This window comes from Mytilus edulis, chromosome 13 (genome assembly GCF_963676685.1).
Source record: "Mytilus edulis chromosome 13, xbMytEdul2.2, whole genome shotgun sequence".
NCBI classification, from domain to species: Eukaryota; Metazoa; Mollusca; class Bivalvia; order Mytilida; family Mytilidae; genus Mytilus; species Mytilus edulis.
Genome location: NC_092356.1, coordinates 59,518,998 through 59,546,829, shown reverse-complemented (window position 1 = coordinate 59,546,829; position 27,832 = coordinate 59,518,998). Strand labels below are relative to the sequence as shown.

At 32.0% G+C, this 27,832-nt stretch overlaps 1 protein-coding gene across 2 annotated transcripts; it reads left to right on the top strand.

The window, feature by feature from the left end:
* The first annotated feature begins 602 nt into the window (after positions 1 to 602).
* On the top strand, positions 603 to 26,622 carry LOC139500971 (collagen alpha-4(VI) chain-like). 2 transcript variants are annotated; one of them, XM_071289905.1, is made up of 14 exons: positions 603 to 758; positions 6,736 to 6,797; positions 7,762 to 7,777; positions 8,675 to 9,352; positions 9,929 to 9,967; positions 12,012 to 12,656; positions 13,690 to 13,728; positions 16,148 to 16,786; positions 17,677 to 17,721; positions 20,181 to 20,198; positions 22,730 to 23,164; positions 24,910 to 25,044; positions 25,697 to 25,744; positions 26,389 to 26,622. In XM_071289905.1, the coding sequence occupies exons 2-13, from the start codon at positions 6,765 to 6,767 to the stop codon at positions 25,717 to 25,719; spliced, it is 2,745 nt and encodes a 914-aa protein (XP_071146006.1). In that variant the 5' UTR covers positions 603 to 758; positions 6,736 to 6,764; the 3' UTR covers positions 25,720 to 25,744; positions 26,389 to 26,622. The 2 variants fall into 2 exon arrangements, with proteins under 2 accessions (XP_071146006.1, XP_071146007.1); XM_071289906.1 differs by lacking the exon at positions 603 to 758 and adding an exon at positions 4,420 to 4,461.
* The last annotated feature ends 1,210 nt before the right edge of the window (positions 26,623 to 27,832 follow it).

Below are 27,832 nucleotides of genomic sequence, written 5' to 3'. Positions count from 1 at the left end.
CAATCTATTAATTTTTATGTTTATGTTTATATCGGTTTATGTGATCGTCGGCAGTATTCAGAGGTTAATTAGATAGTGTCTAGACTAAAATACACACGACAGTCTGATATATATTATCGAGTACACTCTATGTCAACTGTTTCGTTCCGACTGATTATAATTTTGATATACGTTTTAGTATGTAATAAAACAAATGAGAATTTGAGTCAAATCGCTGAACATGAATTTGACAGCTAGTGCCCCTTTTATGTGATTTATCAGCATAATGACGAATTTTTATTATCGAAGGCACTAATTTATACAACACAAAATTATGAATTTCATTGGCGTTTAGTAATATGCACCACCGTATTTGAATACAACTTACAAATGTTTTAATATTACTTCAATACACATAGTTCTAAGTTCTCTTTTAGAAAAAGTCATTCTAACTTGTTGTAATGAAGTTAGTATAAATTTATCAGAGAATAATGTTTTTAATTTTCCTTTTAACTTAGATTTATGAGGGTTGTCACTACACAACTAAGCATGCGAAACGTAAAAGTTTATCAGTAGTTGATCTCATATATGCATTTGATACGGGACATTCATCATTTCATATTTTAGACTCCATTTATGAAACTATATAGAGCAGTGAATTCAGATTTTTTTCTAATGAATGGTTCATGTAGATTCAAATAATGTTCACTTACAACGATAACTTAAAACTTCTTCAGATCTTATAAAGGATGTTTAGTTCAGTGTAAAAAGAAATTAAGGTAAAGTGTTTTTCTCTATTTTACAAACACTTTTTCATTTCATCTACAGGAAATTAAAAGACCGGAAATTGAAAGAACCATCTGAAAATAGTTATGAATATGTAAATGCTTGACTTACTTTCAACTTATATGTTATGTTTACCGGGCTTCAAATTATAAAGTCAGAGGCAGATTTTTATATCTCTTTCTTTTCTTTTCTATTTTTTTGGTGGGGGGAGGGGGTAGGGGTCTCAAATGCTTCCCCTATTGTTGTCATGATTACCCATCCTTTTCACTATTGTTCATCCGCAACTAAGAGTTAGTAACAAATTTATTTCAAAACATGACAAAATGTTTAACAATTCAAACGAGAATACGTTTTTGTCCAAGTGCTATGTTGAAAACGGGACATTGGAAAAAATGCTGCTAAATTGGAGTCGAGATTTGTTTTCTGACGAGACAACACTGCTTGAGTTTGTCTCGTGAAAATAAAACAAAGGGCTCATATTACAATAGCTTACTTAATAAAACAATACAAGGACATTTACAGCAGCTAAAGGCTGAAGAAGAACATGATAGCGACGAAGATAAATAAAGTGCTGCTGTAAGGTGTATTAGAGGAATCAAATCTAAGAAGGATATATTAAGAGTTTAACATATTCGGAAGAAAGAATTTGTGTGAAAGGTAGAAATAAAGAGAGAAAACTCAATCCACGCGTAGTGTGTTCTGCATCAAAATGGAATGTATCTTTAATAATCTCAGGAGCTTATTATGTTTCGGAAATTGTGGAATCGGAGCAACGGAAAGTAACATGAATGCAGACAAATATTTGTTTACCATATTGACGACTAATTATGGGCCCTGGTACATCTTTTCGTAGTATCTCATTTGATCTCTCGAGTTCTTCAATTGTAGATTCTAGTTTATATATATGTGAGATTGAAACCATGTTCTTGCATTCTTTGAATCTTCTATCATTCTTTCTCGTACTTTAACCTCCTCTTCACGTTTACGTATCTTTGTCTCTCTTTGACTCAGTTCTGCTTGTTTAATTTCTGTTGATCGACAATGTGCTCTTTCTGTGTTATAGATGTGTTGTTTTTATTGTATGTACTTTTCACAGTTGTATTTTCTTAATCATCATTCCTCATAGAGTTTGTATTTAGCGGAGTAGTTTGAGTACTGATATTCACATCATCTTGTTCAGTGGAGTTCGGCAAGTCAGTTCGTTGGTCCATATTTCCTATACAGTTGGTACATATTCTTGTATCATCGTTCTCTGTTTTACTTGTGAAACAGATTTGGTGACAAGGTAACGTATAAACTTCACAGTTGATAATATCACCGTCTATCTGTCAATCCCATATGCAGCAATCCAGTTGTAGCTCCTCATTTAGAATGTCCCTTGCAGAGTGCCAACATTCAATTTATGGGGGTGACTTTAACATCATATGTGGTGTAATATTGTTACTAACACTGGGTTCTGTACATATTTTACATGTATTGGTATTGTCACTAGTACTATTTTGTATTTTGTGAATGTCATCTTCGGTCACATCTACAACGAATCCAGTATTTTTTGGTACAATAAACACCTCTTGTCTGACCGTTTCGTCTGCATCTTATACATTTAATTGAAATTGTCTCACTGTACATGCTTTGTTTAGATATACCAGTATCTTAATATGTAACAGTATGGTGGGTATTGATGCTAGAGTCCTGACTGGAGTTTGTAGTGGAGTTCCTCATACTCGATAGTTGTTGTAATTTTTCTTCTAACTGGTAATTGAGTGTTTGTAGACTTACTCGGTTACCATTTAAGACTACATTTTTAATGGTATTATGTATATTGGGTAGGTCGGTTTTCATGAACCTATCAGTATCTTTACCATTGACTAGTACGCGACAAATTGTGTAGTATACTGCCAATGTATAGACGTGGGTTTGGTCGATGTTCATATGAAATATCGTGCTGATAACATTCAAGACCTTTTTGTCCTGGTCTTTGTTTTACAGTAATGTTGTTCTCACATTTGAGTTGTTGATAATAGTATATCAAGACATTCTCACATTTGAGATGTTGATAATAGTATATCAAGACATTCTCACATTTGAGATGTTGATAATAGTATATCAAGACATTCTCACATTTGAGATGTTGATAATAGTATATCAAGACATTCTCACATTTGAGATGTTGATAATAGTATATCAAGACATTCTCACATTTGAGATGTTGATAATAGTATATAATGGCATTCTCACAATTGAGTTGTTGATAATAGTATATCATGGCATTCTTTAATAATTAGAAAAAAACACAGCATCAGCTTCTTCAGTAATACCATCTCCATAAACAATAGACACTATTTGCTTGGCGCTTTGTAGCTTGAAGTTTCCGAGCAATAGCCCTATCTACATTTAGCTCAAAATCATCGGATTGCAAATTTTGGGTTTGAAGATTGGTACTCGTATGTATTCACTGGTTGCTAATGCTTGTCATGATGTTTCTAGGTAGTTATTCACATTAAGTTGGTAGGTGCTTAAATAATATTGTATCGGTTATTATTTATTCACAATTGGTTTTAATCAGATCTATATTTTAACAGCGTGGCTTGGCTATTCCATGCCTTCTGTTTTTAGTCTACTTTTCAATTATGATGTTCATACCAACAATCTTTCAGTATTAAGTCTAAAATTTGACCAAGCCAATCTTTGTAGATGTATACCGTCGGAATATAAGTTGTAGTTTAGGTATTTCTCTGTCGGTTTACTTTTTTCCGTCTGGATCTTTGTCGCCTATTTTGTAAGTGGATTGAGAAGCGGGAAGATTTGGTTCCGAGAGTGTTATTCAAATATTTTATGCCGTCGTAACTTTGACTCTATGTTGTTGAAGTTGTGTTTCTTGCTCTGTATATTTATCTATATTATCTGAGTGTGACACTAAGTCGCTATAGTTGTTATTGCTATCCTTGTGATTATTTATTGTTTTGCTGTTGATCTTTGAGGTTATTTTCTGATTATATTTAATGATGGAATATGTTGGTATTTCGAGTATTGTAATCTTAGAATGTGGATATTTCTTAATAGTATCAATGCACTCGTGAAATTTATCTAAAATGAGTTGAATTGTTTTATCATTTGTAGATGTTATAGAAATTTTTGAGGTACCTGACCATATGTTTACACTGATATCACCGACTCGTTGAATCTTGTTGTATATATTTGTTTTAAGCTACTTTTATTGATATTGGATATTTGTGCCTGATTTTCACCTCCAGTGTATATTTTTGTCAATTGGATGCATAACCTGATTTATACTGCAACTACCTGTGTTTATTTCCTAAATATAGTAACATAGCTATATTTGTATAATGTCAATTTCATCATGAAACAATTTCTCCACAATCAGGGGTCCATTAAGTGATGAAAATAAGTTTGACATTTGTGTTACAATTAAAAAAGCTATTTATGTATTAATTTGAGTTGCAGTATACAAACAATATTAGGTCAATGTCATAAAAATATAAACTTTTTTGTACTCGGCGCAAAACTAAGGCAGGGCTCGGTAGAAACTTGCCCTTCCCAAGTTTCTTAGCCTCATACAAAAAAGTTTATATTTCCCTAACATTGACCTAATATTGTATATCTCTTTTCAAAGTATATCCTTTTGCTGTCAGATATAATGATTTTATGTACAAGTGAGAGATTTGCGTGGAAATTGTAAGTATTTTATCAATTTTGATTCTGTCATGAATGGTTGATATAATATATTATATTGCTAATGTGCTGTAGTTGATAAGCAGTTAGTTTATAAAAGCTAAACAGTTAGCTATGCAGTAAATATAGTCTACATAAGCTCTGGCACTACTAAAATTACATTTCTATATATAAAAATATAAGATTGATGGGTCCAAGTTGTTTAGCACTTTCGAGATTAAAAGTTCAAAGCTCTTATGTAAATTGTACAATCAGCAAGCAAGCAAGAAGCGTGACTTGGACATCCCATACCGCCTGTTGTTTGATGTTTTATTACAGCGTTAAAAGTATTTATGATTAAAGTTTATCTCAGATAATATTCTAAAATAAATAAAATCTTGTTGTAGTAGATCACTGTGCTAGAATATTATTTACACACGGTCCTTCACAGTTTTGGAAATATTCACGGGATGTGTAAAAAATAATAAATAGCGGACGGTTAATCGTTAAATAATATGTATTTATGCTTTCCTCCAATTAAAGTTCTTACATATAAGTTGCTAGTGATGTATCATAAAATTTCTGAAAAAAGTGTGTTGAATTTTCAACATGGCTGCCACATGTGTTTCTCTTTCTCGAATAAAAAGTTTTCAATAAAAGGTAAAAGTCTTTCACCGTTGTTTATAAATGAATTATCAAGGTCCACCACCATATGAAAACACGTCCGTCACCATGCAATCTCGTTTTCGATCATTGATAGTGAAACTAGTAATTGTTGATTGTAGCCCAATACATTTAAAACAAGGTGACAATGTAATGAAATGAAATTTAATCAAATATCTAGTTTTGTGTTTTTGATTAGGTTTGGAAACACGGATTGCATGATTTGTACGCGTCTAGCGTACTAAATTATAATCCTGGTACTTTTGATAACTATTTAAACCACTGGGTCGATGCCACTGCTGGTGGACGTTTTGTCCCCGAGGGTATCAGCAGCCCAGTAGTCAACATTTCGGTGTTGACATGAATATCAATCATGTGGTCATTTTTATAAATTTCCTGTTTACAAAATTTTGAATGTTTCGAAAAACTAAGGATTTTCTTATTCCAGGCATAGATTACCTTAGCCATATTTGGCACAACTTTTTGGAATTTTGGATCCTCAATGCTCTTCAACTTTGTACTTGTTTGGCTTTATAAATATTTCGATTTGAGCGTCACTGGTGGGTCTTGTGTGGACGAGGCGCGCGTCTGGCGTACTAAATTATAATCCTGGTACTTTTGATAACTATATAAACCACTGGGTCGATGCCACTGCTGGTGGACGTTTCGTCCCCGAGGGTATCACCAGCCCAGTAGTCAACATTTCGGTGTTGACATGAATATCAATCATGTGGTCATTTTTATAAATTTCTTGTTTACAAAATTTGAATGTTTCGAAAAACTAAGGATTTTCTTATTCCAAGCATAGATTACCTTAGCCATATTTGGCACAACTTTTTGGAATTTTGGATCCTCAATGCTCTTCTACTTTGTACTTGTTTGGCTTTATAAATATTTCGATTTGAGCGTCACTGGTAGGTCTTGTGTGGACGAGGCGCGCGTCTGGCATACTAAATTATAATCCTGGTACTTTTGATAACTATTGTAACCATATTAAACACTGCAATCATGGTGCTTATTACGAATGCTAACTTTTTAGAGTTTTTACCATTGTTGTTCGATCAATTGAACATAAAAAATGGAGATGCAACAGTGACAGAGGGTGTCTTATAGCTACACGTTTTTGTTTAATTTCATTTTACGACACGACTTAGTATACTCTTTATCTATTCGGTTTTTATTCCAAGCTCTTTGTATACTGTACAGGGTCTCATTAGTTTGTATACGACACGAAAACCTTTAACATATTTGACAAAACACACATAAGTAGATAATTCTTTAATTTGTATATGACATTTATTTTCAGTATCAACTTAAGAGTAATTTAATACTTATGTCAGAACGCTCTCATAAAAATGCAGTTGTTTTATTGTAGGGATTTCCGTAAAATTTCAGTTGTTATATCAATTGTGTATTTATTGTGATGTAATTTATTAAAGTGCTTGTCTTTAATGTTAATCTCATATGTCAAATTTGAAGATAATTTTAAGTAACTGATTTTGAAGGTTATGCGATTACTGACTTATTTAAAACTATACTTGTGTCTTTCATCATAAAGTAAAATATAAGTTTTTGATGATAAGTAAATATGAAAAATTTCGTTGAAAAAAAATTAAACACTTAAATTTTTTTTAGGTGAAAAAACAATCAGTGTTATATTCAAAATGGAGTTTTCCCATGTAGTTCTTCTTATTCTGGTGAGTAATGTTTTACATAATTGTATAGGTAATCTTATTCATATTTTGGTAGGAATAGCTGTTGCTTGTGAAAACTTCTCTTTATATTGTTCGTTATTCTACTTTGGGAAAATTAAAAAAAGGGAATCAAAGATTATTTCGAAAGAAATCTTGCTCAACTTACATTGGTAAATTATTCATGGATATACATGACGAAAACAATTAAGAAACTGTCATTTGTATATGATGCCAATATATTCAAATACTTGATTGTGATGGGTTCATTGATATATTCCTTAGTTTCGATCCGATAAACCATGCTGTCGTAACTAGCATAGTATTTATGACACGAATTCGAATACGTATGTATACATCCTTTCAACAAAGTTTTCAATGTTGTATGGGAGGAATACATATATTACCATATTTCTATACCCCAGTCAACCGAGGTAAAACATAATTTTGATTGAAACATATTATTAACTGATTAAGGCATACCTTCGTTTGATATGCAATACTTGGTTACTTGAAAGACGAGAAAGGCAGACATTTGGACGAGTTACTATAATCTGTTTTTATTTAACAATCGGGTACTCCTATCAAATACACCAATGCAATTATAGGATCATTATCACTTTAAAAACATATATTTTTCTCGCATACACATTTAATTGTTAGTGTTATCAAAGGCAGAGATCCTCAGTTTCTGGAGATCTTTTCCATTGTTACTTCTGACCCGACAAATCTGATATATCTGATATTCACTTTTGTTTCTAAAACTTGGATTTAAGATAAAACGGTAACATATGTTTGTTTATCAGCAACTATGTAATACAAACGCAGGCAGATATGTACCAGACAAAACTTAATTTTTTCTGAAGGGGTTAATATTTTGATAATACAGAAACATTGAAAATTTATGTGTACTTGTTTTAAACATTTTTCAAAGTACATTCATGGAAGTTTTTCATATTCTCCTTTACAGGCCTCCGATGTCATCAGTAAGTATTTTCAAAAACTTTTTGTGACAAGTTTGTCTTTGAGCATTTGATATAATCAACACGTTTACATTTAAAATCGAAAATCAATATCTAAGTTAATGCCATTAGGATTAGTTGTGATAGTTGAATAAAATAAAAAAAACAAACTCAAAGAACATCACAGTATGGTATCGACCTAGTTGTAACGTAGTTCTCTCATTTTTTAAAATAATTACGAAATGAAAGTATTGAAGGCCGAATAAATAACATACAGCTATCATGTCAGTCAAGTGTATATACAAATATAAATTATGATATTTTTATGTTGACTTTGAACTTATCCGTAGAATGTCTTATTTGTTAAACAAACTGAAATATCAGTAAAACAAATACATAACTTATCTTTTTAAGAAGACGATAACCCTATAACCAGCTACTTATCTACCTGAGAGTACTCAATCTAATAGGTACAAATGAACTACGATGTGTTACAGGTATCTCCATACAATTGATACACATTAAAAAAAAAAGGCAACAGTGATTAACCTCTGTTTAATAGCCATCAATCGATTAATCGAAATAGAATATCTGGGTCACTAACTAAAACAGAAGGAAATACATCAACTAAAGGAAGAACAAAACACTGAACTGCAACAAAAACAAACGCCAACATACATAGAAACGGACTATTTGATAACGACTGCCATATTCCTGACTTGATCGGGAAAAAGTCGTATATATCTAATACATTAGATAAATAATTAGATAGGAATGCGCTTTTGAAGTAATATTAAAACAATCCTACGTTTGGGATGAATTATATATATATATATTTATCATGTTTATATATGCAACTGGTTTTATAGGTCGAACATATATAGCATTAATATTGATGATTATTGTTATTTCTCCATCCAGCATCAGTTGACACACACGGTAGAAGCCGTGCTTTCAATAATAATATACAAGACAGATCATACATATCTAGGTACTGTACGACCAAAATAGACCTGGCCTTTGTGATTGATACATCAAGAAGTATTCCACATGAAGACTTTACACGACAAATACGTTTTATTGAAGACATTGTTAATTTTCTCGACGTCAGTCCTGAAAACACACGTGTTGCGTCTGTTGCATTTAGTAATTTTTACTTCCCAGAATTTGGATTCAACAATTTTTCAAGAAAGCAAGATGTATTAAATGCAATCAAAAGGATTGATCATTCTCAGGGTGACGCCACCAGGACATATCTTGCTTTGGAATACACGCACGACAACATTTACAGACCTGGGAATGGAGAAAGGCCGGATGTAGCAGATGTTGTTATTGTTTTTACAGACGGAAAAACTAATCCGGGCAGTTATGATAAATACGGCGATGAAAGTGGAAGGCGACAAACTCAGATCGAGGCTGCTATCATTAAGGCCAGACCAGCTTTCATATTTGTTATCGGAGTTGGAAGTCTTGTAGATATTGACGAACTGAACGGCATGTCTAGTGATCCAGACGAAGAATTTACGATCCAAGTTTCATCTTTTGAGGCGTTAAATACAGATGATGTCAAACGAACGTTACTATCAAGAGTTTGCGTGGGTAAGTAAGAAAGCAACAGAACGATACGAATAATTAAGCGATATATGATAAAACAAAAGGTCAGTGGTTTTAACCATAAGTGAAGCAATGTATCACGAGTTTCAAAATTATGAATTAATCAGAAATGAAACGATCAAAACTTTTCCAACAGTATGAGATAGGCACACTAAACAAAAGGCTTGGATTTCCCAGGTTTGGGATTTCTTAACCCTCGACCTTTTTTTTTGGCCAAAGTACTTTATCAACATACTTGTATTGAGAAAGACAGTAGAAGCAGCATAGTGAAACCAATCTTAAAACAGATATACAAAATCATAAGAGAGAACACATGCCATAATAACATAAAATAAAATTCTTCAATTATTAAACATAAGCTCAAAATATGTGACCCGCTGATAATAAAAAACAACATCTTCAACAGGTATACACAGTTCAACAAAATTGCATGAACAAAATATAATGTGTTAAGTGTCTAATCTGACATGATATATAACTAAACAAAGTAATTGATGATCTTGATTATAAATTGTTTACATCTATCGAGGCTGCTATCATCCATATTTGTATAATTTTTAGCTCTAGGGACAACTATTCCACAACCACTTTTGACTACACGTGAGTCTCATTACCTATTTTACTGAGTAAATTTGCTTAAATGTTTCAATGAACATGTTTCTGCAGCATCAATACAAAGTTGTTGGGTATATGTCGATGAAACAGTAAACCAACAACTTAATTAGTAATAAAATTATTGATATGTTGGAAGGTCAAAAATAATTGTGAACGGTAAGCAATGCCTATAGTTATATACCAATGCATATAAGAGCACAGAACGAATAGCGATCATTATTTTTAATTCCAAATATCAAATTAAAGTACGAAAGACTTTATGTTATTCTTGTATCGATTTGCTTTTCATTTCCACTAGTTCAAGGTCTCTGTTAATGAAGCGTCAAAAGTATCGTATATTATATTATATTATATCGTCGCTTGGCGTCCAAAATGTCGTATATGACTTTTTTTGGCTAATAATACTTTTTGACACCAATGGTCTGGGCGGAAGGAAATCTTTGGTATTACAAAATAGCATACAGTTAGACCACCAAAACGTTTGAAATAAGACATATTACAATTTTGCCAATGTCAGTTGTTTGTAAAGTTTGCTTCCAAAATGTTGTATGAAAACTTGAAAATCGTTGTATATTGCTTTTGGGATAAAATAATTGTACATTTCTTTATTTCTTTGAAAATAATTTACGTTCTTGGATAATCCAGAAATGTCAGTTTTTATTTCACTCCTATTTACAAAAATGTTCAAGTTCACATACGACATTTGGAAGCATGCATTTTGTAAAAATTTTCAAAGCTTGTTTGTGAGATATTTTTTTCTTGAAAAATTTGTAATTTACAACATTTTGGAAGCCCAGCGACAATTTACAAAAAAATTGGTAAATTTATGAAAAAGTGGTACAGTTTGAACAATGATTAACTTGAGTTAATAATTATGTAGCACATTATAATTTGATTTCGTTGTTGAAGCCTATTTAGCCGTTTTTTTGAGAAACCAATGTTTGAAGGTGTCCTTTTCTTCAGCAAAATCGAAACAAAACTGTTTTCGAATTCAAAATGCAAATAATGATTATTGAGTAAAGACAGAATTATTTTAGTACTTCTGTATGTAAAAATGTTAAATACAATTTATTTTGATGCAAATGCTACAGTCTGTCTGTCTATCATTCCTTTCGTTCGGCAGGCCGTTAGTCAACCCAGTTCTTGTCCACGCAATTCCTCTGAAACTAAAAACACACAATTTCATGAAACGTTTTAGATGATAAAAACATAAAAAGTAGACAGGAGATTATGATCTATGTTGCATCTAAATCCAGGAACAAGTTAACACACACATAATTTGAATGTATATATTAGGAATTATGTATTTGTAAGGGTTGGCTGGAATAAGAAACGTGAAATAGCAATTCATATTTTTTACTGATAACTGTAATATATGATCCGTAAAGTAACAATCTTAAAAACTCTGGCCTTATGCTGATGAATTCTATTTATAAAAAGAAAAGAATAGAATAGATATCTATAGAACATTCACACGCAAGGTACTCCGAAAGAGATAGCAAATTCTGTTTCACATCAGCATCCTTCATATATGTACAAACCCTGTGAAACGTCGTTTTCGGTAGGTCACATTTATGGAAAAGTAGACGTGATTGTGGAAAAAAACAGCAACTTGTGAAAAAAACAGACGTACAAAAAAAAAGAAGCTTAGCTTGGTTCAGGCACGTGTTTTTTTCTAATTGCATTATTCATCAGTATTATTATTAGAATTATAATATATATACATACAAAAATATAATGCCAGAAATAGACCTATTTTTCTTTCACTAGAGTCTTCTATGGTAATATATTAGTTATTTTCCTACAAATATTAAATATCGGCTGCATTCAAGCGTTGTGTACATATTCTTACCTATAAAGATATTTTGGAGTACCAGTGCTCAACTAGATGTTGAGTTATTTTGAAATTCAAAATGTAAGTTATAATCATATTTATATGAAATTGTTATAGTTGATTTTATAACAAACATTTCATTATACTTATAAAATATACTATTTTTATTGTTATCGTTTTTGCGAAAAACTGCAGCCGCATATAAAATACCAGATAGACAAGACAGACCTAAGTACTGTCAGACTAAAGTAGACCTGTCTTTTTTGGTTGATACATCAAGAAGTATATCGCATACAGACTTTACACGACAAATACGGTTTATTGAAGATATTGTCAGCTTTCTCGACGTCGGTCCAGATAGGACAAGAGTTGCATCTGTTTCATTTAGTAATTATAACTTCCCGGAATTTGGATTTAACAATCTTTCAAGAAAGCAAGACGTCATAAATGCAATCAAAAGAATTAAACATTCCCAGGGTGACGCCACCAGGACATATCTTGCTTTGGAATACACGCACGCAAACATTTACAGACCTGGGAATGGTGAACGCCTTGATGTAGCAGATGTGGTAGTTGTTTTAACAGACGGAAAAACAAATCCGGGTAGCTATGATAAATACGGCGATGAAAGTGGAAAGGGACAAACTCAGATCGAGGCTGCTATCATTAAGGCCAGACCAGCTTTCATATTTGTTATCGGAGTTGGAAGTCTTGTAGACATTGACGAACTGAACGGCATGTCTAGTAATCCAGATGAAGAATTCACGATTCAAGTTTCTTCTTTTGAAGCTTTAGATACAGATGTTGTCAAGCAATCGTTGTTATCAAGAGTTTGTGTGGGTAAGTAAAACGGCAATCGAAATACATCTACAATTAATGCCATCTTATGAAAAAAGGGTGAAATGAATTTTTTATTCAAGAAACTATCAAATGTCTACCAAGAACATCAAGTTCTCCAAAAGACACAAAACTCATACTAATAGACATTTTGATAAGGTACGTGTATCCTACTAAAGACAACCACTCGAAACACAATGTGAGGCTTTGTGGATTTGTAAAGATCAAACAATTGTTTTGAATTATTCATATTGGATTATCAACAGATTCAGAATTGAACCTTTTCAAAAAATTGGACAATCAATAGATTACGAAAAAAACATGAGCATAGGGAAAGTTATCTGAGCATTTACATGTTTAAAAAACGATAAAAACATTTACAATAAAGGCAACAGTGGTATTTTCCTCGGAGTTCAGTATTTTTGTGATTTTACTTTTAACTGCTGTTCAAAAGTCATAAATCAATTGCGAGAATCCGAGTACAAACAAGTATAAACAAAAATAACGAACTCCAACATTGTCCAAGGTAAATAAAAAGGTGAAATCCTTAAAACCAAAAATCAAACGCTTGGCTATACGAACTAATGAAACGAATGGTACACATCTGTCATATTCCTGACATGGTACAGACAAGATATAATCATGATCTACCACAAGCAACACCATAGTCAGGTGGTGATGTACAGGGATTGTAAAGTCCTGACTTATGAAAAACAAATAACAAAAATGGTGAAATAATAAAAAGATGAAATAAAAAAAGGTGAAATTAAAATATAACGAAAAAAAGCAACAATAGAGTAATGAAAATTCTCGCTTTTATTTAATGTGATTTCAAATTATTTGAAAACTTGATCAGTAGTTTTACATCAGAGAAGATATCATACGGTAACGACCTCAACAAGTGGAATAGCATATAAATATTCTAGCAACCAATTATGTATATTGCTTATTTAACATGTTTAACAACTTTAAATCAAAGAACATAACTATCATGATGATAAATTGTTTACGTTTATCGATATTTGTATTATTTTAGCTTTAGGGGCGACTACTCCACAACCACTTTTAACTACAAGTGAGTCTCTTTAGAATTTATTTTAATTGTTTCAAAATAAATGTATTAGCAGTATGAACGTGGTTTGATAAATGTTGATGAAATAGCATACCAAAAATGTCATGAACAATATAACGTGTTTAAATCATACGACATTAGAAGGTCAACACCCAGCCGTCATCATTAGTGAACTAATTATTACTATTGTGGGTAGTTTCATTTGTGACCACGAGATATAATATTCCTTATGTTGTAAATACAATCCCCAATCCCTGTTCACGAATGTGATCTACCTAATTAGACAATTTACCGGGTATGTAATAACATGATCAACACGAAGGGTGCCACATGTGGCGCAGGGTCTGCTTATTATTCCGGAGCAGCTGAGATCACCCCCATTTTGTGGTTGGATTCGTGTTGCTTATTCATTAGTTTTCTATGTTGTGTCTTGTATGTGAGCCTGTAATTCAGTAGTTGTCGTTTGTTTATGTGTTACATGTTTGTTTTTCGTTAATTTCTTTTATAAAAATAAGGCCGCTAGTTTTCTCGTTTGAATTATTTTACATTGTCATTTCTGGGCCTTTAATTGCTGACTATGCGGTATGGGCTTGTCTCATTGTTGAAGGCCGTACGATGACCTATAGTTGTTAATTTCTGTGTGATTTTGGTCTCTTGTGGACATTTGTTTCATTGGCAATCATACCACATCTTATTTTTTTTATTGTGTACTATTATTTGTCTGTTTGTCTCCTTATTTTTTAGCCACGGCGGTGTCAGTTTATTTCCGATTTATTAGTTTGTATGTCCCTCTGGTATCTCTCGCCCCTTTTTTTACAGAGCAGCAAGCTACACTTTATTTAACATATAGTGAAAAAGATAAAATTACAATAATGTAATAGAAATGTATTTTTATCGCAAATGATCTCGGAAGTTATCTTTCCTTGCGCTTAGGTGTTTTCCCTCAAACTTCACACAACTTCATTATAATCTGTGCAAGTTCGAGTCTGCTCCGTCGTAAAATTATTTTTCTCCCTATTAAATCAGATAATAAACAACTAGATATTTATTTTTTTGAACGGGTTTATTTATTCGTCTTTTTGGAAATTGTCCATACATATTAACAACAATAACTATTAAATACAATTTCATAAACAGTAGCGGATCCAGAACTTTTCCTAAGGGGGGCCCGTTGACTGACTTAAGGGGGACGATCCAGCCATGCTTCAGTGATTCCCTATATAGTCAACCAAGTTTTTCCCACGAAAAGGGGGGGGGCGGCCTCCCAGGCTCCCCTGGATCCGCCTATGATAAACCATGTAAAACTTATAATTTCAACGGACCTTTGTCCTGATATAGTTAATACGCGCATGCTTTGTATGGATTACTGCCTCATTAACACAATTGCTTGTTATACTTCAAATGCTCCCCCACTTTTAGAACATTTTGTTGTAATTCGAAGTCCTGCTCATTCCAATTTTGAACTTTTAAACATGAGTAATAAGTAAGATAATTGCATTCTTTAATTCAAAAGAAAGCATGTTGCTGTTGTTTTACAATATGTATTAAGATCGATCCGTAAGTTTTCTCTTTTAAACTGTTTAAAATTGGTCAAGTTGGGGCTTTTTGTGGCATGATATCTGGTATTGTTAGGCGCATTGTTGAAAGACGTTCGATGACCTTCAGTTTTTAGCTTTTCAATTAATTTTGTCTCTGATGGTAGCTTCATTGGTAATCATGACACATTTTCTCAGCATTATATTATTAATGTTCAATGGTTAGGAAAGGACATTTGCAATCTACTTAAAATCTAACCACTTGTAAATTGTAAGTGCTTTCGACTTTGTACCTCATATGTATCACAAATTCCCAATCCGTTTATTTTAACCTAATTGATAATTATAATCCGTTTATTTCAACCTTATTCATAATTATAACAAGTATGAATTGTATTACACCATATTGAGACAAATTAACATTTATAGTAGAACTAAGTAAGTATATTTTGTAACTATACAAGCTCGTTGTAAAAATAAAGAACATGATACTGATTTGACTATTTATCACGCAACGGAAGTATGGAAAACAACTGTCATAATCACATGCATTATCCGAAGGAAATGGTGTTTCAAACCTGGTTTTATAGCATGCTAAAAATTTCATTTGCATGATAGTCCGTATATCTGTCATATCTACAAAATTGGTGAGCCTCTCTATAAGGGAGATAAATAAAATGAACAAGGAAAACCAGGACTTCACATAAATCGAAAACAGAATGATTACTAGGGTAAAAAATAATCTAGATATTATTTTTTTGGAATAACACCCACACCTTTTACAAACCCTCGTTCCGTCCGTGATTTTCATTGACTTTTATCATTTTATCATACTTCATTTAAACTATTACTGTTTTAATTATTATCATTATTATTGTAAACTGCAGCCTCACATTACATACCGGATAGACCATCTAGTTATTGCCAGTCTAAAGTAGACCTCGCCTTTGTGGTCGATACATCAAGAAGTATTCCACATATAGACTTTACAAGACAAATACGGTTTATTGAAGATATTGTCAGCTTTCTAGATGTTGGTCCACAGGAAACACGTATTTCAGCTGTTTCATTTAGTAATTATGGCTTCCCCGAATTTGGATTTAACAATTTTTCTAGAAAAGTGGATGTATTAAAATCAATCAAAAGAATTGATCATTCTCAGGGAGATGCAACCAGAACTTATCTTGCTTTGGAATATACACATTTCATACTTTACGGACCTGGTAATGGAGAACGGCCGGATGTAGCAGATGTCGTTATTGTTTTGACAGACGGAAAAACAAATCCGGGCAGTTATGATAAATACGGCGATGAAAGTGGTAAGCGCCAAACTCAGATCGAGGCTGCCATCATTAAGGCCAGACCTGCTTTCATATTTGTGATCGGAGTTGGAAGTCTTGTAGATATTGACGAACTGAACGGCATGTCTAGTGATCCAGATGAAGAATTCACGATCCAAGTTTCTTCTTTTGAAGCTTTGAATACAGATGCTGTCAAGCGAACGTTGTTATCAAGAGTTTGTGTGGGTAAGTAAGAACGGCAACCAAACGACCATTGTAATCAAATTATATGCAGTTTTAACAAATAAATAACTTATTATGAACAAAAATAGCCAAAAGAAAGACCACTGGATTTTCTGGACAAAAATGTGAAAACATAACGGGGATAAACATGTCTTATGAGATATTTTAATTTTATTCAGTGGACTACCAAAGCGGACAAACAAAACACTAAAAACAAATAAAGAAATGTTATAACATGTATGATAACGATTTGATATAAAACAGAAACATAAGTTAGAAGTAGCAATCAAAACAAAACCAGTTACTAAAAAAAAAAGGAATCGCATTTGAAAGCGAGCTAAGAGTCTTTAACCTGTTGATAAAAAAGCAAACGATCTTGGACCCTAATATAACTTTCTGTACTTCAGAGTCAACATTAAAAAGCATAACTTCCTCGATGGTCTTATGTTAGCATGCTATTCTCGGTGCCGGGGAATGTTGTTTCGAACGCCCGCCATTCGAATCAAAGACTTAACAATTGCAATGTGCTCCTACAGTTCAGTTTAACAATAAGTTGGTCAATCCGTCAATAGTGGAGCGCAATTATTACTCATTGAAATTCAGATTGTTTGGTGAAATATCAGTCCACCAAACTCGACAAATGTGTTCAATGTCAATTAATTTCCAGCATATGTATGATATAATCTACGATATTTTCTTCTTTTTCTATCAAGATAACTCTTTTCAAAATAAGATTATTCACGACATAAAACAACTGATCAATGGGAATAACAGTATCAAACGTATAGATATGTCAACAAATATGTTGTGTTCTTAGTATGAAATTATTTGAAACAATTGCAAATATATTGAAGGATTGATTAATTAAAATCGAATTATTGCTTTTGTTTTAGCTGTAGGGACAACTACCCCACAACCACAACAATATGTTTCAACATGTGAGTCTTTTAAGAAATTTTATTAAAATTTATATATTTCGTGCTTTTGAACTTAAAAAATATAGAAATATTAAAGGATTAGAAATTAAGCTAGAAAGCAGCACTAATACCCTAAAAATATGTCAACTAGCACACGATACTACTCTGTTCCTACATTCTAAACAGGACATTACAGTTGCATTAAATTTAATTGAAACATTTGGTAACTTTTCTGGCCTTAAACTTAATAGAACTAAAGCTGAAGGAATATGGCTTGGCAAATTAAAGCACTGCAAGGAAAAATATGAAAATATTGATTGGAGTAACAAACCTATCAAAAGTTTGGGAATTTATTTTGGACACAATAAATCAGAATGTCAAAATCTTAATATTGAAATCCAAATATTGAAATGTTAAAAATAATAGCAAAGTGGAAGAAAAGAAAACTAAGTATATTATGGAGAATAGTAGTAACTAAATCTTTAATTCTACCAAACTTAACATATATAGCATCAAATACTGTAATACCAAAAGATTCGCTACAAAAATTTAAAACCCTCATATACAATTTTATATGGAAAGGTAAAAGAGAAAAAATTAAAAGATCAACTCTTAGCACAGAGTACAAAAAAAAGGGGGACTTAAAATGATAGACATTGATATTTTTAAAATAATAAAGAAATCAATTCTAAAATGAGTACAAAACAAATTCATACCATTATTATAAATGAAAACCAACCAGACATACCGAAAGGAGTTATAATGTGGGAAAAATTGTTTGCCAAAAACCTTTACTTCAACCTAGAAAATTGTTTCGACTTTTGTTTTAACTACTTACCTGACAATAAACTGAAAATTAATTCACTATATACTTCCATGCAATGATTTATTAGTAAAATGGAAAATACTCAAAGAACATAAATGTAATCATTGCAGTATAAAAGAAGATTATGAACAGTTTTATTATTCTTGCAGTTACAACAGTGATTTTATATTAAAAATATTGAACCTTCTTAAATTTATAGGTTTCAATGAAAGCATTTTTTATATGGAAAATCTTATAGTAGGATGTAAAATAAATGATGAAGCTTACTATGAAATTAACTTCCTTTTGACTGTAATATTTTTTCTATCTACAAATCATATTACATCTCTGACTCAAAGAGAACAAAAATAGATGTTGTGTATAATCATGTTTACCTAAGTAGTTTAGATATATGATCATATATGATCTTAGTCTAAAATACCACAGTTTTCAAATAAGTTAAAACTTCGATTATGATTCAAAACATCACGAAAATTATGGTCAACTTACCTTTTAAATTAGACAAACTGTCTAAGTATTATGAATTAAATTTATCCAAATTACAAAGATGATGATGGCAAACACGATGCACATTTATCTCCGGTAAACATGAAATCTTTTAAAATATTGTAATATTGTAATGTAACATCAATTTACTTTTATTCGATATTCTCCCTGGATACCTTATAACTAATATATCAGGGATACTTAGTGCAATGCTGTACACTAAGTAAATTGTTAACAGAAATAGAGTGCAATAAAATACATTATCCTCGTTAAAAAAAACAAAAACAAATGGCCTTCCATAAAATTTCGACATTTATAAGTATATTGCAACCATTTAGCAACTGTTTCAATATACAAGTTACTGCAGATGTTTTAGCGTATAGGTCGATGAAAGAGCAATCCCATATCTTAATATTCAATTAAAAAGAGCAATTAAAGGACAAAAAACGGACTTCAATAGGAACCGACATTTAAAAATAGATGGCATTCGTTAAGTAATTGTTAATATATGCAAGTTATTGCTGACGGTTTAGCATATATATATCGCTGAAATAGTTATTAAATATATAAGAAAGGACGGTGAAAGGACAACAAATGGCCTTCATCAGGAATCGATATTTGTAAGTATATGGCTACCTTCAGCCCACATAAAGATCAGAGATTTTATTGTGCTCCTTACACAAACGCATAACATTTTCTTATGTCTGATGTTAAAGTGTAATATTGGCTTTTGTTCTTTGATTTGTCCAATTTCACCTCTACATTCCTAAAACTTCTATTGTGTGCTTTCCTTATCTCAATAATGAAAATAGAATATGTAATTTTTAAAATTGATAAACAACAATATGTAACTGCAGTATTTTGTAAGTTTTTTTTTAAACTTATGTGATTTTGTTTTACATGTTTTTCCCATGAAAAATATGTGTATACCGTCAGAGAACTGGTGGAAGAAAATACAGATCTTCACTCCAAATAGCTTTTTGTTTTAAAATTGTTCTCGTGTATGCAAAGAGAAATTGTTCTATTCCTTACAATATTTTAAATTGAGAAAGGAAATGGGGAATGTGTCAAAGCGACAACAACCCGACCAGAGAACAGCCACATATGGGTCTGCATTGTTTTGACCATAATTGACTGATGTACACAATTTGTTATGTTATTTTTGTAGCCCCACCAACATCACCACGTAAGTTAACTTACATTTAGTCAACAGTTAAATAGAATTCATTATAAGACAATAATAATCAATATACAAATGCTTTATTATATAATAAAATAAATAATGATGATTAATTATCAAATGATATTTATAAAAGTCTTCACCGTATACAAATTAAATAATATTTGATAATAAGAAAACAATTCAGTGAGATATAACATATTTGAACATCGAGAAATTATTTATGATTATCGTATAAAAATTCACACACAAGACGACGGGCCTATCATGCGCTCGTGGCGCAGCTGTTTACTCACCATTGTTTTGTTTCAGAAACCGGATTTTCAAACTTGTGTGGATGCTTTTAAACACATAAACTCTAAAAGAGGAACGAAAGATACCAGAAGGACAGTCAAACTCATAAATCGAAAATAAACTGACAACGCCATGGCTAAAAATGAAAAATACAAACAGACAAACAATAGTACACACGACACAACATAAAAAACTAAAGAATAAGCAACACGAACCCCACCAAGAACTAGGGGTGATCTCAGGTGCTCCGAAAGGGTAAGCACGTGGCACCCATCGTGTTGCTTATGTCATAACAAATCCGGTAAATAGTATAATTCGGTAGGTCACATTGGTGAAAGGGAAGGGGATTGTAGTTTAGACGTAAAGAAGATATCCGATATCATGTGTGAAATGGTTATTCCATAACGGTCAACCAACTCGTGATGGCGTTCATAATATTTACGAAGGGATGATTTCAACTTCAACATTTGGAACTCTTGGTTTAATAGCTTCCTTGTGAGCAGCAACCCTCTATCAAGAAAATCATGATAGGAAATGCAAGCACGGGAATATCGTTTCAATTGAGAGATATAGAATGAAATTCAAAACAATGTGGCTGTGGCCATTGATTGACACATTTAATTCATCCATTGACTGGGACAATTTAGGTGAACGTTTGTATGTAACGACCATTGCTCAATGTGTACTTTTTAAAGACACTTAAACTATGGGGTCACCAAAGGTTCTCAACACCTTAATAAAGTAATTCGAAAAAATTAATCAGAAATAACACGATGTTTTGATTTATATCAATTATATAAATCAAAACATAAAGGTTATTTCTGATTAATTTTTCGAATTATTTTATAATAAAAGGCGTTAAGAAACCTTGGTGACCCCACAGTTTAAATGTCTATCGTAGGTACGTCGTGAACAGTGGTCGTTACAGACAAACGTTCACGTAAATTGTCCCAGTCAATGGATGAATTTAATGTGTCAATCAATGGCCACAACCACACTGTTTTGAATTTCATTCTATACCCCGTATGCAGGTACTGCTGGAATGTTGATACTAAGAAATGGAAAGTTCACAATTGGAAAGCTGAAATCATCTCTTTTGTCGTAAATTTTTGTTTTCATCCGACCCTTATTGTCAATTTCTAGAAGTAAGTCAAGATATGAGGCCGACTTAACTGTATCTGTAGTATCCTTTATGTCTAGTTCGATGGGATAGATGTGTTCCAGATAGTCACCACTTGTGAATTATTTAGTGAAAGCACATCATCTATATAGCGGAAAGTAGAGTTAAAGGATATCGCTAACTTCTTATCTTTCTTCCTAAGAAGTTCATGTATTAAACCAGCCTCATAATAATAAAAAAACAAGTCGGCAAGAAGAGGGGTTCAATGTGTTCCCGTTGGAATGCCGACAGTCTGTTGAAAAACACGTTCTCCGAACGTAACAAATATGTTGTCAATCAAGAAATCAAGCATCTTGATAATGTCAGTTTTAGAGAATTTTTTGTTTGAATCAGAATGATCCTTTACAAAGTAAGATTTATCCCTCCCCAAGACAAGATACTTGTATCTACGTTGGCCATTCTTTTTTATGAAACAAATCAATACCAACTCTAACAAATCACATTTAGGTTGGAAACATAGGTATATATAATAAAAAGCGAAACACTAATGACGGATATCTTTATACTCATGCTTCGTTAAAGCTAACTATGAAAAAGATGGTTTGAGTGGCACCGTTAAATAAAGGCAACAGTAGTATACCGCTGTTCAAACTCATAAATCCATGGACAAAAAACAAAATCGGGATAACAAACTAAAACTGAGGGAAACGCATAAATATAAGAGGAGAACAACGACACAACACTACAATGTAACTAACACACACAGAAACGGACCAAGCATCAGACAAAATCCCACGAGAATAACAAATATAACATCAAAACCAAATACATGAATTTGGGATAGACAAGTACCGTGACACGTCTTATCGCAATGTCACTCAAAAATAAGAGAAAACAAACGACGCAACGTTAAATTGTAACACACACAGAAACGAACTATAATATAACAATGGCCATATTCCTGACTTGGTACACGACATTTTTAAAGGAAAAAATGGTGGGTTGAACCTGGTATAACATTATTGTTTTAGATATGGTATTGTACATAAACACTATTTAACATACTTGAATATTAGTGCTAGCAACGAGTTTTTCGTTAAATAGAACACAATTGTTTTTGAAGCCTGTCGCCGAGCAGTCGCCGACATTTTCTTCATTGCTGATAGCTCAACTAGTATAGGTATCACTGCATTTAACGAGTTGAAGAGATTTGCAACGTCTGTGGTGAATAGATTTACAATTGGTCCAGATCACATAAAGATTGGTCTCATCACATTTTCGGATGACGCAGAAATACAGTTTAAACTGAATACCTATGTTAGAAAGTCAGCTATAATAAATGCTATTTTGAATATTCCTTATACTACTGGCATCACAAATACTCATAAGGCCCTACAACTGCTATACAAGGATGGATTTACGAGAGCTAGTGGCAAGAGAGGAAACACAGTTCCAAAGATTGCAATCGTTGTTACAGACGGAGCATCAACTAAACCATTGCATACAAAAATACAAGCAGTTAAGGCAAAAAATCAAGGAATTATTATTTTTGCGATAGGTATGTTTACATAATCAAAACGTTGGAAATTTAAAAGATAAAAATCATAATGAAAACGTTATGATTGTAAAATTCCTATTGAAGTTAAAACATACGTAGTGTTGAATGTAAAAGATTCTTGATGAATAAAGAAACCATATCAAATATAATGCAATATTTAATTCGATTATGAAATCCAAAATAAATTCTATACCACAAATGTTAAGTCGAACGAACACTGTTAAATTCGCAACTGCAATGACAAAACATATTGAATAAAAAAAAAATGAATATAGAAATAGATAGGTAAAGATATAGATTCATAAGTCAGTAAATGGTGAATTAAAGCTTCGAATACAATACAGTTATCTCTTAATTCTAATGCAAAACAACTTCATAATTAAATTTCAATCATTATTTCAGTGTAAAATCTTCATTAAAGAAAATTCCGCGAAAAGATGTTATCTTCTTTGGTCCCTACACTAGGTGACGTCATAGGTATGCTTCCGGTGTAAAACATAAATACCGGGCGTTTTCTGGCTTCTGTGCCGCTTCAGAATGTAATAAAATTTGATAAAAAGAATACTTTTAGGTGCAACATGTGAGTTTTGTTGGCTTATCTTTGTAGAAATTACAATAAATTTCTTTAAAGAAACCAATAAAGAAATAGATAGATACACATGATAAAGATATAGATTAATTAGTCAGTAAAAGATGAATTAAAAATCATATCATCTAAATTTACTCTAAAATAACGGAATTTCGGGAGACTGTTTCAACATCGAACATCAAAATAACCATTGGAAAATCTATAATCCATTTTATATTGTATGTTTTAACATAGACAGGCACTATGTCACCTTCAATTTACTCATACACAAATTCCTAGAAGTTGTTAGAACCAAGTTAAATTTGAATATCAAAGTGTCGATTTACATATTTTCGATAAGATAACATTGTTTGTCACTGTTAAATAATGTTGTTGATGACCAAAATTAAACACTATCGACAACTGTTACATTTTACATTAAATGACATGCCTCACACACATTCATAAGTTTGCGTCTTAAAGAAATAAATAGCTTTATTTCAAATATGAAAATTTGCGTCTGCAACAATAACTTACATATGTAACATTTTATGAATTTACAAGAGATGCAGTTTTTAAACATCATTTGCCATTTAAAATGTGTTTTCATGTTCCGATATATGCCATTATGATGTTAACACATAACCATGTAAAACTGAACCTGTCCTATTCTGTTCATATTGGAAGACTTTTTGAAAATAATTCTGAAATGAACTGAATTGGGCCCGTATGGCTTCATCCTTTTTATTGACGATGTTTTATTTTAATTTTTATGTCAAGTAAAAAGCAAATCTCTATACACAAATCAACAAATGATTACATGTTTGAATATTGTTCTTCTGCAATAATAAGCAAACCAGAAATCGATTGTTTGAAAGCTTGTAGCCCGTGTTAGTCCTGTATTAAGTCTTTGATTTTAGTTCATTGATAAATTCCGGAGTTAATTGAGACAGCAACTTTCATTGAACTAGTACCTTTTAGGGACCAGCTGAAACCATACTCCAGGTGTAGAATTTTTTCGCTGTGATGCCGAAGGCTATTTTTCTATTCTTTGCTCGGGTTAATGTCTTTTCGACACATTCCGAATTTCCTTTGTTAACTCTAAATAAACTAATTCCAACTAAACATGATTGTTCTATATTGTATACAAATTTAAACTAATTTTTCTCTTCCCGAGGTGTTGGACCATACATAGATCAGAAGGAATTGGATATCATGGCGTCATCTCCTACATCAAAGTATTCGTTTTCTGTTGACAGCTATGTTGCTCTGTCGTCCGTCGAAAGCTCATTAGCAAGGAGGACATGTAGAGGTAAAAATTATTTTTCTGAAGCATTTCTTAAACATTTGTAAAAAGCAGAGTGGATATCACATGCATTATCTTGTGTACTGTTATTTGCCTGTTTGTCTTTTTCTTTTTTAGGAATGACATCATCAGTTTATTTTCTGTCTATGAGTTTGACTGTTTCTCAAGTATCTTTCGCCCCTCTTTTGTAGATATTAGTAACCGATATTTTGGGATAAAACTGTGCATTATTCATGAATTCTTTTATTCTTTTTCCCAAACGTAAATGGTTTTTCTTTGACAAATCAAATCTAGCGATATAACATAACCATACATCGTAAAAAACAGACATGTTACACAATGTATTAAAAGGCAAAATAATCAATACTAAATAAAAGCATCAGTAGTATACCGCTGTTCGAAACTCATAATCGATACAAAAAAAAAATCCGGATTACAAACTAAAACTGAGGGAAACGCAGTTAATATAAGAGAACAACGACACAACATTAAAATGTAACACACACAGAAACGAACTAATCATTAGGCATAATCCGATGAGAATTACAAATATAACATCAAAACTTACTACATGAATTTGGGATAGAAAAGTACCGTGACACGTCTTATAGTACTGTGAATTCACTTAACTGGTTTTCATGTATTGAATTGCTTGTAGTTGCAGTCCACCGGAATCCATGAATAAACCTAAGAAAACAATAGATGGGTATGTGTACCTTATGGTATGACAAGCATAAAACTATTGCAATGGGGGAAAATCAAATAAGGTAGCTCAGTATTCATTATAACAGTGTACAGCCTTGAAATATTTATCTTGAATAGATACTCGTCTATTCCAAAAGTTTCTTGTTTAAAATTTCCTCAGTTGCCTAGGATGCAAACTAAAGATTCCCGTCTAAATTAAAATCAACAGTCATGGAAGCAGGAGGCTCGACAGTTCTAGTACCGATTCGAAAAGAATCTGTCAATATACAGAGACCGATTTGTAAGATATTTTAGTAATGATATGATTGAATAAGTGTCAAAGGTGGCAGTTCTTAAGCTTGCATTGAACATGGTTATCTCCCTATACGAATCATTGCATCTAACGTCTTAACTCAGATAATCCTTAACTGCTTCGGAAAGCCAACAACATGCTCTGAAGCATAGATTTTGTCTTTGGAAAAGACTCGAAAAAAAAGAATCGGATTAGAAATGACGAAACGACGAAACGACAGTAATGACGATATTATAATTCAGGAAATTCACAATAATAAAAAAAAACAGTTAAGTCATTATTTTGAAATTAAAACTATTACAGCAACATGTTTAAGTTGATACATGTTCATTATAATATTTATTTTGTTTTAGTGTGATGACTTGGATATGAATGCGATGGAGATATACAGTCAAGATATTATAAAAGAATTCCGTGTGTCAGTGTTTTCTGTTCTAACTATTTTAATATGTATTACTTGCAGAATCAGAAGTTTTTTATTCCTTGCAAAATCAAATGTTTGCATCCATTGCAAAATATTATTACTTTTAAACGTATGTTTATCTATTTGTACATATTAACCAATATTTCAATACTCTGAAATTTCAGACTTTTTTTGGTCCTTATTTCGAGCGTCACTGATAAATCTTTCGTAGATGAAATGCGTATATGGCCTTCATTATTTCAATCCTTGAATCAATGATAAGTTTAATGACATTTGGTCACAATTAGCACATTTCCGTGAACATGAATCATAAATCAAATTTATGAAATTATGTTATGTATGATTATATTATACTAGAACACACCCGTGATATCGCGGGTCCGTGACTGAATTAAAGTATATAACTATGCGCAAGCCTTATTTTAGTATTAGAATGGTCATTTGATAAAGTCATGCCGATTATAAGATGCAAAGTTTTCTCTGCTATCAAAGTCTTTCTGTTTGAACCCGTCGAACTGGAACTTATCAATTATTGGTAATATTAATTATTTAGAAACCAAAAATTCCTTGAATGGAATATTTTTTAATCAACAGCATTGTCCTTTATTAGTTATAAATAAAGTTGAATTCTTTGATTCGCTGTTTTACGCCATGCCCGCTAACAAATTGAAAACTGTACCTATATGCCTTATTTTTAGTCACAGATTTTTAGTATTCGTATTGTTATCTTAGAAAGTCTTACTGATTAAAATACTACAATAGGTAACAATTTGACAATTTAGTAGTGTCAATTAACCCTGTGATTATGACCCGTGTATATAGCATATTAATCCTGAATACACCGTTTGGTGGTGCGCCTGATATGCGGAACGTACAGATAAGGTAATAGGTAACAGGTGAATATACTATTGGTATCGGTATCGGACTCGACCCGGAACTTCTTAATTATTGGCAATATTAATTACGTGGAAAACAAAAGGGCCTGGAGTGGTGTAATTTTTAATCTACACCTTTGTACTATATTAGTTATATATAAAGTTGAATTCTTTGATTCTTCGTTTTTACGTGATGACGGCTGACAAATTGGACCTCGTAATTTTAGTATTATAGATAATGCGCCGTGTGTAACAAAAATCAATACAGGTTATGTATACAAAGCATAAAATATGTTCTCATACTTACCTTTTCTGTTGTTTTTAAAAGTCAAGGAATCATTTACCAAATGTCAAACACAATATCACACTTAAGAAAATGTATATATAATATACTGAAATCAAATGTGAATTTTAAAATGAAAAGTCTATAAAAACTAACCGAATTGAATATAATACTTCTATAATACTAAAATAACGAGGTCCAATTTGTCAGCCGTC

What these genes read in the sequence shown, in the direction of transcription:
- LOC139500971 (XM_071289905.1), top strand. Translation starts at nt 6,765, where the DNA reads ATGGAGTTTTCCCATGTAGTTCTTCTTATTCTG. An exon ending in AATTATTATTTTTGCGATAG is followed by an intron (nt 23,165 to 24,909) that starts GTATGTTTACAT and finishes TCTCTTCCCGAG; the next exon opens with GTGTTGGACCATACATAGAT. An exon ending in AGCAAGGAGGACATGTAGAG is followed by an intron (nt 25,045 to 25,696) that starts GTAAAAATTATT and finishes AATTGCTTGTAG; the next exon opens with TTGCAGTCCACCGGAATCCA.